General features: G+C 42.3%; 1 protein-coding gene across 2 annotated transcripts in view; it reads left to right on the top strand.

The window, feature by feature from the left end:
• Positions 1 to 473: 473 nt before the first annotated feature.
• The window catches only part of ANO6 (anoctamin 6), a 72,256-nt gene continuing 54,991 nt past the window's right edge, over positions 474 to 17,738 (top strand). Inside the window, exon 1 of one of the 2 annotated variants that reach the window (XM_052668517.1) lies at positions 474 to 632. In XM_052668517.1, coding sequence (XP_052524477.1) covers positions 539 to 632 — 94 coding nt within the window. In that variant the 5' untranslated portion in view covers positions 474 to 538. The remainder of the gene's footprint in view (positions 633 to 17,738) is intronic. The other variant, XM_052668518.1, reaches the window with a different exon arrangement.

Raw genomic sequence — 17,738 nt, 5'->3', positions numbered from 1 at the left:
CCACCACTTCCTGGGCAGCCCATTCCAATGCACTATCAATCTTTCTGAGAAGAAATTTTGTTAATACCAAACCTGAACGTCAGTTGGGACAACTTAAGACTATTCCTTCTCTACCTAACACTGGTTTTGGTGGTGCTCCGCTGCCAGATAACCTCATCTGGGTTTCTTTTTCCCATCAAAGGTTGGACCTGAGGATATTTTCGAACCTGGGCTATTCTCTGATTCTCTGACGCCCAAACATCGACAGCCGAGCAAGGCGGTGCCTTCCCGTGCCCGGGATGTGGCACGCTGACAGGTGTCAGCCAGGCACTGACTGCGGGAACGCAGCGGTGACACACAACGCCTTCCCGCAGCGGAGCGGCTCCGGGCGCCGGGCACCGAAAGGCCGATCCCGCCCAGCGCCTCCGGGAAGGTGCCGAGCCGCCCCCGCCGCCCCGCCCCGCCCCGCAGCCGGGGCCGCGCCGCCGCCTGGATCCGCGCGGGGCGCCCGGGGCAGAAGGGGAGCATTCGGGGCGGTGGAGGGAGAGGGAACGGCGCGATGCAGGAGGAAAACCCCGACGTGCTGCTGGACCTGGAAGAGGAGGAGGAGGAGGAGGGGGACGAAGAGGTGGACGAAGAGGATGGGGAGAGCGGTGAGTACGGGGCTCTCCCCGGGGCGCGATAAGGGAAAAGTTGCAGGGCGGGGGTGGGAGCCTCGGGGAGCGTTCCTCGTGCCGCTGCCGCTACGGCCATCCCCCGTGGCGAGGGGGTGGGGGGGCGGGAAGTCCGTGCCGCTCCGTCTCTACGCACGGCATCGGCACGCGGCGGCCGGCGGGGAGCTGACGGTGAACCTGTCGGCTTCTCTCCCGCGGGGGGAGGGCGCGGCAGCGGAGCTTTCTGGATGCGGGAGCGCTGCCCGCGCACGGTGCCCCTCTCCTTCTGGCAGCGGGAGGAATGCCGCTCTCGCTGCCGCCCCCGGAGCTCGGCATCTCCCGAGCCCGCTGTGGAAGCGGCTCCTGAGCAGCGCGGCTCCTGAGCAGCGTCAGCGACGGGGTGAAAAAGGGATAATGACGGGGACCAAGTGGCAAAGCGAGGAAAGACGGTCATTTCGCTGAGGGATGCAGGCAATAAAATGACCTCAGAGTTTTACACTCAAAGGCCGGGTGTTAGTCTGGTCCTGACAGCAGCAGCCCGACACAATTACTTCTGTAATTGCTATGGGAATGAATTTTATTAGAGCAGTTGCAGCAAACAGCCCCCAAAGGGCAGGATCTCAGCAGTTCAGACCGGCGGGGTCTGTTTGTTTCGTGTTGACTGACCTCAGTTCAGAAGCTGTTCTCAGCCGCAGTACCCAATGTATTCTGAAGTGTTTTCTTTCTGCTGGTTGAAATAGGTCCAGCAGACAAGGAATGCGGGCAAATGTCAGATGAGCACACAGATGATAGATTTGTATATAGGCATTTTATCGCATAAGAAGAGTTCCTTCATGCTGGTCTTCAAACTGCTGTGGTTACTTTTTTTCTGATAAGTGCCCAATTTTGATGATGTTTGACTACTGAACTGAGTTTCTGCATTTGTACTCTACTGATGCCAACTCTCTGATGCTTGTGCTGCCTTCACGTACTGATCCTCAGCAATGGCCAATTTGCCAATTCAGTCAGCTCGGGCCAACAGTGCACAGAGCTGGAGCCTCACCCAGGGTCTCTGGAAATCAGAGCACGTCTGTTCAGCACTGTTTGCCTGTGCTCCAGATGCTGTGGGAGGAGTATCTGTTGCTATATAATAACAGTCCAAAGGCAGATGAAGTTTTCCATGTGAAGTGCAGCAGAGGGATTGTTTGACTCCATTCCTCTAGAAAGGGTGGATCAGCACCACAGCGCATGAATCAACGCGTGCCTTTTCCTTTCCATTCTTCACCCCAGAGAACAACAAAATTGCTTTCTACTCATGACTCAAGTGTGGGGTTAGTTCAGCTCCCAAAGCCAGCAAGTGTGAGCTGCTCACTCTGCTTGCAGGATGTGGCAGTTTGGAGCAATGCAACGTGTGGTAAAATTAAATAAAAATGGTGTGGGACGATTTCATCAGTTGCTATGCAAAGAAATTCCAGTGCACAGCTCAGTTGTTATTATTCCTTGCAAAATGTGTGGGTAACAGTCCCGAGGTTTTTACGTTAGGTATAATCAGAGGAGAGCTGGTTTATAAGTCTGAGAAGCTTGGTGATCACCCCTTGCTCTCCAGTTTTATGGTACTGTCTGCATCTTTACCAAGGAAGCCAGCCTTGTCTTAGTAAGGAGGCAGGACTTCTGAGCCTTTTCCAGTTCATTCATCATCAGCCCAAAGCATGCATAGCTCATCAGGTGAGCATTACCAAATCCTGACACATCAGGGAGCACTCCGGCTGGTGCTGGCAGGCAGCTGGTTTGGGTTCTTTGTGCTGATGACAAGCAGAGCACTCCTGCCAGAGCAGATGTGGACAGGAGCCCAGAGGAAGACCAGAACTCAAGAGCCTGAATTCACTGCAGAGCACTGTAACCATGCTGTCTGCACATATAGTGTTGGAACCCATTGTTCAGGTGGCTTTTATTTAGGGAAGGAAACCTCTTCCCAAAAGTGGGCCTTTTTGACAAGCTGAAAAGCTTTTTTTTTTTTTTTTTTTCCCCAGTGCTTAAACTTTTTGTTTTGGAGGCAGACTGTTTTCAAGGGGAGTGTTACGTCAGTGACATCCATCTGTTTCCGAGATCTCCTCTTACTAGGCAGGAATGGTGGGAAGCACATGAAGCTGTAGTTGCCAGAGAACTGAAGCTCCCCAAGCCCATTATTTTCTGCCTAGAAACTGCCAGTTTCATAAGCTGTAAAGTTTTTCTTTCCCTGGTGCCAAAACTCATATAATGTCTAGATTAGTTTCTTTGTGTTCGAGGATTTATTGAATATCTGAGTGTGCTTTCCAGAAAAGCCATCTTTTGAGGACAATACCAAGGGTATTCATTCCATCCGACCATTCTGTGCCAAATACTTTCCTCTCTACTGGGTTACGTGAGCTCTTCCTTATTCTTTTTTTTGTCTTGTTTTTGCTCACAAATAACTTCTAGCAGTTCCTTGAACCTTGTGTGTATGTCTTTTCTTGCATTTTGAAGCTGCTGCAGTACTCAAGACCCGTTTTATAGCTGGCCAAGAAATGGCAGTTTTTGTCAAGCTTTTCCTCGTCACTCAGCCTAGATACCATGCTGATGAGAATTCCAGTTCTTTATGAAAAATATTTCATGCCAATGTTCAGCACAAATTTTTACCAACTACAATTGAAACGTACAGATTTGGCTGATCCAAGGAGTGCTATTTGTGGAATTACATCTTCCAATCATATGTGAGGAGGCATTCTTCTGCAGCCTATTTCCTTCCTGATTTGTGCAACTGCTGTACAATAGAAATCCCATTCTAATGGGTGATGTTTAACACAAACAGTAAAGAGCAGACACAGCTACTTTTTACTCCATTGCTTCTGCTCACTGTTCTGTTCTCAGCTTCGTTCCTCACAGTATACTGAATTTTCCTTTGGGTTGTAAAGGGCTCTTAAAGGTCATTTAGTCCAACACCCCTGAAATGAACAGGAGCATCTACAGGTAGATCAGGTTGCTCAGAGCTTGGTCCAGCCTGATTCTGAATGCTTCCAGAGATGGGGCATCTACCACATCTTTGGATGACCAGTTCCAGTGTTTCATTACTATCACTGTAAAAAACTGCTTCCTTATATCCAATCTAAAATGCCCCTCTTTTAGTTTGAAATTATTTCCTCTCTTCCTATCATAACAGATCCTACTAAAAGTCTGTCCCCTTCTTTCTTATAGCCCCCCTTTATGTACTGAAAGGCTGCTATCAGGTATCCCCAGAGCCTTCTCTTCTTCCCCAGGCTGAACAGCCCCAGCTCTATCATCCTGTCCTTGTGGGAGAGCTGTTTCATCCTTTGAATCATTTTTTGTGGCCCTTCTGTGGACCATGTTTCTCCTGTACTGAGAACTCCACATCTGGATGCAGTTTTCCAGGTGAGATCTCACCAGTGCAGAAAAGAGGGGCAGGATCACTTCTCTCACTATGCTGGCCACACTATTTTTGATGCAGCCCAGGATACAGTTGGCTTTCTGGGCTGAGGGCACATTGCTGCTCATGTCCAGCTTGTCATCCACCTGTACCCCCAAGTCCTTTTTGGTAGGGTTGTGCTTTATCCTAACATCCCCCAGCTTGTATTGATAATGGGTGTTTCCATGACCCAGGTGCAAGACCTTGCACGTAGTGAACGTCATGAGGTTCTCCTGGGCCCACTGCTCAAATCTGTCTAGCTTTCCCTGGGTGGCATCCCATCCCATGGGCTTTTCAACAGCACCGCACAGCTTGGTGTCATCCGCAAAATTTCTGAGGGTCACTCGATCCCATCGTTGATGTAACTGATGAAGAAATTAAATAACACTGATTCCAGTACTGACCCCTTATGGACACCACTTGTTACTGATCATTTGGACACTGAGCCATAGACCACCACTCTCTGGGTATGATCCCACAGCCAGTTCCTCATCCATTGAACAATCCACTAATCAAATCCATATTGCCTGCTTAGACCCTCTAAATATTCCTACTCAGTAGTTTCATTAATTTGACCTGCTTCTCATGTCCATCTTGCAAATATTATTGATACTCCAAAACGAACATACTCCATACTGATCAATAACTTCAGTATTTCCCTTCCTTTTCTGAAAAGTGGTCAATTATATACTGAACTGTCCTAAAGGCATCAGAAAGTCTGAAGAGTTGGATTTGTTGACGACGGCTTCATCATGCAATTTATTGATTGTATTCCTCACACAGTGGGAAATTAAAAATTTGTGTACTCAGGAGTATGTGCAATGATCAGATCTGATAACAACATGCAAAGGTTTTTAAGCAGATTTCTTTTAAAAAGAAATGGGCAGTATTCTCCTTTTCATTCTATTTACTGCTTTAAGTAGGGCTGCTCCTCCCTACCCTTTCACACTTGCCTTTCTGTCTCGCTCCAATTTATAGGAGGGAGAGGAGGTTCTTTGAATATCTGTATACCCAGTGTGAGATTAAGAAACAATGGTTCAAATGTTGGTCTGACCAGTTTATTACAGAGATGGGGAAGGGGAGGACGGACACGATTATGAATTAGGGTAACGGGGAAGGGAAGGAGGGCGATAGAAAAGATAGGAAAGAAGAGGCAAGGAGCCTTTATAGGAAGCAAGAGAGAGTCACCACCAAGGATCCAATGAGGTTCGTAGTTAAGTCACTGATCTTCGGTAGTGGTGGGTCGTCAGGCAGAGTTGTTCTGATGGCAATGACGACCATGGTGATGATGGCCCCTTTTCAATGGTTCCAAAGTGGTTGAGTCAGCTCTCTTTGGAGTGACGGCTCAAACCCAAAGTGGTTGAGTCAGCTCTCCTTGGAGTGGCAGCTTCTGGCTTTGGGATCTCAGTGGAAACTCCTTTGTTCTTATCTTCCTGGCCTTGCCAGCAGATAAGAGGGAGCAGGGAGGCACCAACTTGTATCTTGCCTTCACAGGATACAATGGCATCATCCCCCAGCCTCCCATAACAAACTGGAGTTGTTCGATCACAGGCTAGATCTTCTGCCAGTAAACTGTCCTGAGCACTATCTTCCGAAGGCAAACAGCTAAAATTGTCCACACAGTGATGTTGATTGCTACATGACAACACCCATCATTCATCTTCTAGACAAGCCAGTCTTTTCACAAGAAATACCTCAGGAAGCAAGCTTTGAGCCAAAAAAAGACAAAGAAGGATTCTCACACTCTCTCACATTCTCTTCTCTGTTTTGTTCCCAAACTAAGAGTTATTGGGGCATCTTTCAGTCTTCCGCTCTCCTGAAGAAGGCTGTGGAAAAGGTACGTCTGATGAGCTGAGAATCTGGGATTTCTGTTCCCTGGTTCTGTACTCTGCTTATGACACTACTTTGGTAGAAATGTAAAGATGAGCAATTCTGTGTGCACAAGTTTGATTTCACTTTTCCTTTCTTGTACGTGTGCATCCAGCAGGTGAAGAACATGAGTAAGCATCCCCATGGGGTGTAGGCTTACAAACATTTGACCTCAATTGCTGTGACTTAAGGTACTGAGGCAGCAAGAGGATCTTCATTGTGAACTGGGGCACAGTTCTACCATGAAGGAGAAATTGATCTGTAATACTGGCTACAGTGTAAACTGCTTTTCATGCCTCCCTTTCTTCACCCATCTATCTGTTACCCAGTGATTTACACACATTTCATCCTCTCTTCATGCTTCAATTTTCTGCCTTCCACTCACCCCATTTTGCTGAATCCTGACTGTGTGGAAGGAACAGATGGGTCACCAAGATTTTGAGCTGTGCACTGTGGGTACCGCTCACTTTTTAATTTTGATGTAATGATTTTTCTACAAAACTACTGAAAAAACACAGCAAGAGTATAAATATTTAACTACAATATAATTACTGTTTTGTAGCTATTTGTAATTTATAAACTCTGGAGGAGATTAGAATATTTTGAGAAAAAGACAGGAAATTTGGAGTCTGATAAGATTAACAGATTCAACAGATACTCTCTTTTTAAAGTTTTGCTACCATAACGGAATTCCCAGTTGTTCATTAGAAACTTCCTGTATGTTGAGAGTAGTTTTGTGATATCCCATTTTTCATATTTGAGCAGAATACATGAGTGCAGCTTACAGATAAGTCTGCAGTCAGGAAGTAGGACAAACTTGCTGTCTGCCATTGAGCCAGCTTGGGCCATTTGCACAACTTGGATAGTAACAGTTATGCTTTCCTGCTTATTAAGTCATTAACTTTGCCAGATATGCATCACAGGTGATAGGTTTTTTTACGTAACTTTTTTTTTTTAATGTGTAACTTTTATTTACACAGTTGTTCATGAGCTTTTTAAAAGTAAAACCAACCTGAGTGTATTTATGCTAAACACATTAGATTTTTAACTTTATTTTTTTCAAGCATTATCATTTATGCAAAAAAAAAAAAAAAAATTAAACTTATTACAGCTTATTAAACTGATAAAATACAGTGTTTGTGTTGATAATACATAGGGCTTGTGTTACATGGCACAGGATTGTGCCTCGCAGTTCTGTAGTGCTACCATTATTGGAAGCAATGCAATCCAATACTCATGAGGAATGTCCGTGTGTCACAAGATTTGCAACTTGTGCAGTATATCAGATTCCAAGAAGAGATCTTGAGTTTCAGGAGACCAGAGACATGAAGGGGTGATCTGTCTGTGGTGTAACAGATGTCATGTCAGTCTATGGGTCACACAGATAGGTGTTTTGAATGTGATTAAATATGGAATATGAAGTTGGTCTGCTATCATATGCATGGAAATTTCAACACGATTTTTATCATGTAGATCATTTCATCTTAGTATTTCTTGGTACCTGTCACTTCCTGGGAAATGATGACTTGCATGCTGTGGGATTAAGGTCTGCTTTGCCACGAGGTGTGTGGTGAACCCCAAGGGGAACTAATGCTAGAAGTGATGTTTTCTGCCATGGTGGTAGGGAAAAAAAAAAACCACAAGGGTGATTTTGTCTGAGAAAAATGACCTGCTGTAAATTAAATAGTCTTGTAATGCTCTCCAGTTCACCCTCTACAGAGATATTTTCCTTTTTTTTTTTTCATTTTATTTGTTTTCAGTTTGAGATGATATGTTCTTGTACCCAACTAAAAATAAAAAATAAATCTTGTCCCAACTAAAAATAAAAAATAAAAATCAAATAACAAAGCAGTAGCCTTGAGTTTAACTGTGAACAATCAGGAAAAACAATTGCTCTTTTTTTTTTTTTTTTTTTTTTTACAATAGGTGCCAGGTAGTGTGACAGAATATCCTCTGCTTGTCATGAGAATAGCTTTGAAAAAGGTGTTGCAGGCATGAAACATGTAGAGCCCCTGTAGGTGTGCATGTAACAAGTGTTCAACAGAGTGTAAATATCAACGTGGAGAGGCAGAAAAGAATGAGGCCATAGGTTTGGACTATTTGTAGTTTTTATATTCAGAAAACAAGGGTGGGAATGGAAATATGATGCAAGTGCTGAGCTCTGTATCCTACTGAATAGAAAAAAAACATCTTTCTACTGCTGATCCGCCATATGGTTCTAGTGCATGCCTCTGGCATATTCCTCCCTAGAAATTTTAAGTGTCACTCTACAGAATTTATGTTATTTAATTGTGATTTGATTTATATTTTTAATTTTAAAAACAAAAACACACACACTGCAATTCATGGGTCTAATATCACTCATGACTTTTTATTGGATTTCTGATTCAAATTCAGGCTTTGCTGTGAATGTGGGTAGAGCAGTTTTGCCATTGGATGGAGTATGTTTCCATCCACTGAACAAGCTAAGATCAAAGCCCACAAGCGCGTGGTTAACATTTTGTGTTAGAATTTGGGGTTGGTTAGTCTGGAAGTTGAAATTAAAACCTTAGGATGTAACTTTATAAACATGTCAAGCCAGCATACACTGGGTTGGCTACCAAAAGAAGTTTCCTTCCCAGGCACCTCAAAGTAACAGCTTCAGTGTTTGTGACCTTTTGGCCTTCTTCCTTGGGGTACATTATTGGCAGCACAGAGGAAATAGGAGACTGCAGAGAGCTAAACAGCACCCTTTAACTTCCTATTGCTCACCTATGCTGTCTACGAGATTTCTCACCTACAGTGACTGTTGGTTTATCAGGGATGAACTGCTGAGTGGCAAAGGGCAGGAAAAGGAGAAGACTTCCTTCTTCCATTAGCATCAAGCAGCCTAGTACACATTCTTCCATTGCATAGTGCAATCCAATGGGGGTTTAGTCCCTTTTACTTATTAATAGAATCATAAAGGTTGGAAAGACAACTAAGATCATCTAGTCCAACCATCAGCCCATCCCCACTGTGCCCACTAACCATGTCCTTCAGAGCAATATCTCTGTGTTTCTTGAACACCTCCAGGGACAGTGATTCTACCACTTCCCTGGGCAACATGACCACAATTTTTGAGAGGAATTTTTTCCTAATATCCAATCTTCATAACCTGTTTTGTCAGAGCAGCTTCCTCTTCACAAGCCTTCCAGTTCTAAGCCGTATCAAAATAGATGGAACATTTCATATGCAGTGATTGACCTGTTGAAGATCATAATATTACTTAATACAAAATAGCCAGTTAGTCTTGTTAGCTTTGTCAGTGAAAATAGCCATACTGATAAATTGTATGCTGTGTTTGTAAAATGATAAGATTCAGACCAGTACAGGCGCTGCTCACAGAAAGAATCAGGAAGACCATAGGATTTTGGAAAGATACACATTTAAACATCTTTAATTAATACAAAATTCAGACTGGAAAATTAACAAAGACATATTAAAACACAAAGCGTCTGAACTTTAAGCAGTGCAGTTACAAGTCTGCTGGAGCATAAACATCTTTCTTTAATTGATTTCATGCCTCATGTGGTAGAAATTGCAGCTTAGTTGCAAATTGTTGGATAGAAGCTAAATAAGACTCAACCCTTCGATTCAGTATTTACATTAAATAACTTCCAGCTAAGCCACTAATCATCAGTATTCTTTAGACATAGCCAAAAATCAACATTTTGTGGTAGCTCCTACCAATTTTGCTTTTCTTTTAAAAGTTATTATTCCTTCCAGATTTTTCTTGTTGGATTCCCCTCCCTGATCCCCTTAATCTGGTCAGTCAGGTCCTTCAGCATTTTTTCAATGTGGTTTCTCATAGGTCATTACGTATTTGCATAGGAGAGTGTTGCCTGTAGTCAGAATGAACTGCTATGCCAGTGCTCTTCTGCAACAAACAGCCACCACCTCTGTTCTGTCCAGGTGCAGAGCTGCTGCAGCAGCAGTTATGTGACTGAGAAGTGCAGTGTCCTGTGGGCTCGTAGCTTGTGTGAATCTTTAGCAGAAGTGGAGAAACTGCCCTGCCCACAGAGAAGCTGGGGTGTATCGTGTCAATGGACTCCACTAAGCACCAAATACCAGGATTTGTATCAGTGGTAAGAATACTGGAGCACAGCCAGGTTCTTGGCTGAAAGAGTTTGATAAAATAAGGAGTATCAAAGAGATAGAAAAATAGTAGCTCTGACTAAGGAGGTGGAAGTAAAGACACAGCATCCACAGAGACCTGGGTACAGACTGACCAAAAAAAAAGAGAGGAGAGGAGAGGAGAGGAGAGGAGAGGAGAGGAGAGGAGAGGAGAGGAGAGGAGAGGAGAGGAGAGGAGAGGAGAGGAGAGGAAAAACAGTGTATTAATAAGAGTAAAACTACCAATGCAAGTGTTCACATATGTATATGATAAGCAATGGCATAAAGATTGTTCCACGTCAGTTCATCAGAAAAGAAGCTACAGCATGGGGCTAAGGTTACATAACTGTGAATTATAACAATTCATTTGTGGCATTTTCATGCATTTTTTTAATATATACTAAAATTAATAACGTGTCTGTAGGTAATTTATCCATCAGTGAAAATACTATGTTTATACAATTAATTATTTGGAAAAAAAAAAAAAAAAAGAAAAACCACTGCTGCAGGTTTAGCACTGCAGTTAGAGATAATAACATTTAACAAAATAAGGATGAGATGATGATCCAGAGGGCTCTATTGTTTCCAGAGAGTTGTGTTAATTTGCATGTAATATTACTAAATTTATTTGATCTCTCTATCTGTATGTTTTTTCTTAAACTGTCTAATGGAGTTTTTGTAGGCATTAATGAACAAAGGTCAGGTCAAACAACACACACTTTACCCTTGTGAGCTGCCCCTTTGATGAGAGTAAGAATAGCATCATTTCTGTAAATGCTGTTCTTAGTAGAGAATGCAGAACTAGTCCCTAATGAAGGAGATATCCTTATTAAATATTTCATCATTTCAGCATGTACTGATCCATTCCAGGGAAAATAATTAAATTCATCCAGTTATCTGTTATAAAAGACAAATAGGAATTTACACAAAGGACAAGTTTAAGAACTGATGTCCACATTTAAGACAAAGAGCAAAGCAAAGATTAGATTACTTAAACATGCAATGTATTTAAAAATAAAAGCAACATCAGTATGATTGGAAGAAGGAGTAAAGACGTTTTAATATATAAGCTTCAATGGCAGCGTGGTCCAGCTAAATGAAGCTCTGTTAGACCATTCCCTCACAGAAGTAGAAAGTTTTGGGTAGAAGATGGTTATTTAGCATGCAGCAGCTGGTTAGAAGTAAAATCAGAACTCAACTGCTGAAACTACAAAGTATTTCCTGATTAGGAACCCAAAGTATGCAATTTCTTTCTAAGCTCCATTTCTACCACTGGGAATGCTTACATGAGTCTATGCACCTATACATGCAAAGCTCAAAAACTCACATAGGTTCAGACTTTAAACTTACTGTTTTCACAGTCAAAGTCACTAAAAGTATCTTTTGGGGACCCCCATAGTGTGTAACAGCTGACTGTAAGAAAAATTTTTAAACTAACGTTCTGAGAAACTCATTACAGAAATTCAATTATATCTCTTTTGAGGCATGTAAATTTGAGAGCGAGAGGTGGGATTTTATAAACACTCCTCAAACTTCAGATTTCACATTAAGCAACTCATTGGTCCACAGGCACTGAACTCTAACCAAACAGCCATTTGCAATTACAATTTGGTTAATCATCTCTGTTCCTCCTGAGGAGGTCCCACAGCTGCCTGGAGGCTTAGCATTCCTGATGAGCACCACGGGATCATCTCTTCTGCTAAAAACAGCTGCATTTGTAGCTTGAAGCTTCTCCTGTAAAACATGCTGAAGGCGGACATACACTGCTTTTCCATGTAATTGTGCTGTTGCTTTGATAGTAAGCTTGAGATTGATCTCGGCAAGCCTGTTGGATGGCAAAAGAGGCTTGTCTTTTTTATGTTTCCTGCCTAAGGACAGCTGGTTTGGTTGCTCTGGGATAAAAGAATAAGAAAGGATTCATGTTATTTTAGGCAATGAAGAAAAGGCCTTCAGCTGAAGAAGGCATGCTGGCAGAAACGCTGGTGCATTTGTGGAATAATGTACTTCAGCTCTGGAGCAGATGAAAAACAGTTTATCTTATGTTGTCCAGAGAGTTAAATATATGGTTACTGCTGAAGTATCAAATCACAGTCCTTCAGCAAATCAGCATTCAGAAATATGCAGGTTTCTTAGGCCAGGTCCTGGGCACGCATGTGGTCTAGAGAGGGAAGGTAGCATGCTCATGTTAAAATGGTGAATGGCTTTCACTTCTTGTTTTTATCCTTTGTACTTCTTAAAACTGATATATTTTATGTTTGCCTATTTAATCCTATCAGGAGCAACTGAAGGAACTGAAGGATCTGGGACTGTTTAGACTGGGGAAAAGGAGGCTGAGGGGAAACCTTATTGCTCACTTCCAATGCCTGAAAGGTGCTTACAGCAAGAGCACGGTTGGTCTCTTCTCACTGGTGACAGGTGACAGAATGAGGGGAAATGGCCTCAAGTTGTGCCAGGCTAAGTTTAGGTTGGATATCAGGAAACACTTCTTTACAGAAAGGGTTGTTAAGCACTGGAATAGGCTCCTCAGGGAGGTGGTTGAGTCACCATCCCTGGATGTGTTTAAAAACCATTTGGATGTGGTGCTCAGGGACATGATTTAGCAGAGTGTTATTACAGTTAGGGTAGTATGGTTAGGTTGTGGTTGGACTTGATGATCGTTAAGGTCTTTTCCTACTTGAGCAATTCTATGATTCTGTGATTCTATGATTGTTTTGGTATGAGTACCAATATTTTTGTTTAACATAGCTGAGTTAAATTAGATCTCCCTACAGCCAATCTGAAATTTCTCAGGGAAACAAAACACATGTGACCACTGATATGGTGTTCTATGGTGTCTGGATCCAAGCAATGCTACTGACAGCTGTTACATTGCCAAAATTTAACTTGCTTGGTCCATGGAAGGAATCCTGATTTTTACAGGGTTACCTGCAGTTCGCTTACAAAGCAGCAAGTTCTGGAGCAGTGGGCTGCTGCTATGCCTGCATGTCTGCCTGTGTAGCCGGTTACACAACATGAGAAAAACACTTTTGAATTTAATGGCACTGTCAACATCCATAAAGTTATTTAAGTATGTAAATGCTGCAGTCTCAGCCCCCAGAGACTGCACTGCTGTTCAGGGTGGTGGGGGTTTGGTTTTGTTTTCAGTTTTTCCACAGCTATTCATGATGGAAGGATAAATATTTGTCTAAACAATGGTACTCCATGTTTTAGGTGTGGTTGGTGGATCTGGGGGGACTCATTTCCTCTGAATGGAGGAGAATTTAATTAAATGTTTTAGAGATAGATGTTTATCCTTCAAAAAGGACAGAATGTGTCCATCAGAGGTGTTTCCATATCTGTCACTGGGAGTCACAGAACAAACCCAGTGACCCTTCTGCTCAATTAGATTTTCTTGAGCAACTTCCTGCATATAGAAATAACTCCAGATAAATCCTTTTTCCTTTCAGGAAGTCTCACAGTTCCCTTTCATTCCCTTCACTATTTTTTTCACCTTTATCTGATGGCAGCTTAGCATCAGTGATTCTCTTGGCCTTTGGAGTGCCAAGCTTGACTCCACAAGAGCAGCTCCAGCAAAAGAGAAATGTCACTCAGCCATAGGTCAGAAGTGACAGGAGATGCTCCCAGCATCTAGCCTGAAAAGTGCTAGCCTGCACCAAACAGGCAGGAGGGCTAATTTGTTGGATCCTAATTTGCTGTCAGTTTCTAGAGATCTCCTTCTTGATATCAGACTGCAATTCATTAAATTCCTCTAACAGGGAAGTTTATTCTCCTTCAGCCAGAATTTGAAGTTGACACAAGAGATAGGAGATGCAATACTCTGGCTTGTGTTGTAGGGGTCAGGCTGAATGACTTCCTGCTGCCTCGCTGCCTGCTTGTCTATGAGCTGCATTCATGCGCTTCAAAAGGTTCATTTATATTTCTCTCCACACAAAAAGTACAATCTTCTGTAAAACCACTGTGGTTTCTTCTTAAAACAAAACTCAGTGTAGGCACTACAGAGGGTTTATGACCAACCTCTTCACAGACCACCACGCTCACTTTAAGCCTGCTGGTACACTGCAGTACATAGCCAACCTAAGTGTAAATGAAAGGTAGCTCTGTAGGAGGATGCTTTGTTTTTGCTTTTTTTTTCTTCATCCTCTAACCTCCACAGTTCTAAATAAGTGGATTAGAGTCTCTGTAGAAATGCATTTGTTAAGAAAGGCATGGCTGGATCTCTCAGCACTGGTTGTAGGTTCATGAAAGTCTCTAATGCCATATGAAAAGAGCAAGTCAGTGATTCCCAGACCACAAGTTTTGTAGACACTGAAGCAAAATGTCTTTCCATGCATTGCAAAGCAAAGGTTTCATCCCTTCCCTGCCCCTCATTTTTTTTTTTTTAAGATTTTGTGAAATTACACAGTGGTAAAGGTGAGCTAGTAGGAAAATGAAAGAATTTCTCTTTGGCGTTATACTCCTTGTTAGTTTTACTTCTTGGCTTTATTATAGCTGAATGGCATGTAGGATTCAAAGCCACTCATTTTTCATCATTGTCACCAGTGCATAGTGCGACTTCTTTTTGCTTCCTCCTGAGATAAGTTATCAAAATACATACTTTCCATGTTTTTATGCTACCTGCCAATCTAAAGGAAATTTGTGCTTTTAAATTCATCTGCTTTCTTTCCTGATGAGTACTAAAATTGAATTTAATCACTTTATGATGGCTGGTCCTCTGGGAAGGTGCAACAATTGTTAGAAAAAGTATACAAAAGGCACTTTACATCACATAATATCACGTGCTTACTTTGTTTGGTCTAAAGCTGCCTTCACTGTTCCAGCTCTGAAAGACCTTTTCATGATGGCCCATGCTGAAATCTGATATATAACACTACCCAGGAAATGATCGTACTATATGTATTTATTATACTTGTAAAATCTCTACAGATCCCTGAAGGGAAGTTGTAGTGAGGTAGGAGTCAGCCTCTTCTCCCATGTAACTAGAGATAGGACTAGAGGGCATGACTTCAAGTTGCACCAGGAGAAATTCAGGTTGGACATTAGGAAATATTACTTCTCCAGGAGAAAAGTTGGAACGGGCTGCTCAGGGAGGTAGTGGAGTCACCGTTCCTGGAGGTGTTCAAGAAATATTTAGATGTTGTACTGAGAGACATTGTTTAGTGGGAAATACTGATGACAGGTGAATGGTTGGAGTGGATGACTTTAGAGGTCTGTTCCAACCTTGGTGATTCTATGATTCTTATAAGGTGTATATACTCCATACATGAATAACATCATTGCACATCAAGCCCTCAAAAAGTGCCTGCCAAGCATTGGGAAGCACTGCTGATCTTTTTCCTTGAAGATCTATGGCATCTGCTTCAGAGGGTGTAGCAGTAGGTAATACATGTGAGAACACTGCTGTGCCACCTGGGGAGGAATTAAAAGTTACTTGCCCTCACTCTCCCCGTTGCCAACAAGCGTAAGAAGCAGTTGCAGGTTTAACAGGTACAGAGGGAAATACACAAGTTTAAAAAGCCACGAGGTCATTTAAAATAAAAAGATACTGCTTCTCTCTGATCATGTCCTCTGGGAGTTTGACTACCTCAGCACCCATATTTTACACTTTGGCACACAGCATGGCTGTTTTGATGCAGAGACCCTCTGGCCAGTCTTGAGGACAGGAGACTGGGCTAGATGGACCTTTATGTCGATCAGTGAGTACCTTATTGTGTTCTTTTGTACTCTTGATATCTTTTGGTTGCACATACTTATTGTTTCTTAAAAAGCACTGGCCTTGAGCAAAGCTGGTGGACAGCCTTATAGCCAAAATGCAGTACAAGAATATGAATAGTCTCAGGCTAAGACCTGCAGCTGAACAACCACCGGCAAGTGGAATACATAAGAAGGGAATCTTTTTATGTAGAGAACACTGATCAGGTTCACAAACAGTCCCAATGAGGGCTAATGATGTTACGAGCCTTTTAAGGTTATGCCACCATCAGGTATCCTTCCTGTTAACGCCCCCTTTCTCAGAAAGTAATTTATAAACCTCTATGTCTTGGAAGCTGCAGCTGTTTGGCACGGAGCTGTCAGCACTCACCTGGCTGTAGCTGGTGGGCATCATGCACTGAATTGTCAGCAGAATCCAAATTTTGTACTGATAGTGATTGCAATAAGCTTAAACACACACTGTTTTGTTTTTCCGTTATGGCACTGAATTCACATTAATTACATTATTCTGAACTGACTTTTAAAACTCAATAAATTTGATATATGAGTCGCTAAGGAAAAGTGTCCATAGTTGTTATGATTACTCTTCTAACAGTACACTTTGAAATTACTCATCAGCAGTGCAGAGTGCTCCTACATGAGGACCACTAATCAAATTGTCTGATTAGGTGAAATTCTAGTCACTCAGCAGTTTCCTCATGCCAATTTGCAATAATAATTTTTCCATCACTTCTGCTCAAGGAATCTCTCAACTGCTTCAGATATAATTTCATTTCTAAACTGACTGTATAATTAAATAATACAGTATAGCCAGCAGTAATCTTTCCTCAAATTTAAATGTAAATGTTACCAGTTACCAACAGGAGCCATAGAATAATTGGCTGTGGCTAATTATGTATTATGTCTAAAAAATGTTAACATTATGGTTGCAAACTCAAGCACTTACAAGTTGGGCAACGTCAGAATGAACGTTTCCAGGCAACTTCCATTTTCCATCCATTTGCTTGCATGCATGTTACACTTTTTAATTGCACAATCATGCTGTTCTTTTTTTCCTCTTAAATCCACTGCCTCATTCAGTAAACCAGTAATAAGCAAAGATTTCTTTTTATCTTCCTCATTAGGAGCATGCCTCTGAGCCTTATTTAATTCACATTATTCCGGCCTTACATAGCATACATTTTTATTCATCTCTCCCTCTGTGTTTCTATGACGTTCTGTGTCTGAGCACTATTTTGAAAAGGGGTGTGTGTGAGTGTCAGGTTGCCTAACTTCCCATTTAGGCAGGGCTGGAGTTTAGCAATCCAGACTCCTGTGATAAGAATGCAGGCAACTTAAGTGATAAGAATTGAGGAACGCTATGCACTGTTTAACTGGATTTATGAAGGAGGTACTGGACTGAAATGCTTGTACCATCAGCAGGCCTCTCTAAAACACATCTGCGAAGGTCCAAAGAAAAGAATTCATTCTCAAGCAGGCACATCTGTACAACCTAATAGCATCATCATTCTGTGTCTATGGCTGTAGAGCATACAAAGTTGTTTGATGGCTGTGTATGTTTTTTCAGACGAAGCTGTTAATCATTTGTTAAATCACTGATTTTTATGAAGCAGCATTTCCCAGGGTTACTATTCCAAGTATTCCTCTCCATACCTCCAGTGTACTTAGGCACAAATGCTCAGCTCTGCTGTAAAGGTGCTTAGTAAAGGTGCTGGGGCATTGTAGCAGCCTGGCCAGTTAGCTTGAACGTTTTGCTGGGAAAAGCTAGACAAACTTTGGCTCCAGTAGCTTGCTCAGCATGCTGAAGCCAGGGCATAAAATGCACTCAGATTCTTTGTCAATCTGATAATCTTTCTGCCTTCCTACAGTCTGTAAACCCCTTTCAACTTTTGCAAAAATTATCTGATTATTTCAACAGACTAGTCTTCCTCCTTGACCAAACCTGGACTCATCCTCATTGCAGCCCCATCTTGCAT

Source organism: Tympanuchus pallidicinctus, unplaced genomic scaffold (genome assembly GCF_026119805.1).
Source record: "Tympanuchus pallidicinctus isolate F22 unplaced genomic scaffold, pur_lepc_1.0 scaffold8, whole genome shotgun sequence".
In the NCBI taxonomy this organism is placed as follows: Eukaryota; Metazoa; Chordata; class Aves; order Galliformes; family Phasianidae; genus Tympanuchus; species Tympanuchus pallidicinctus.
Note: the sequence above shows the minus strand (reverse complement) of the source record. Positions and strands in the feature narration are given on the sequence as shown.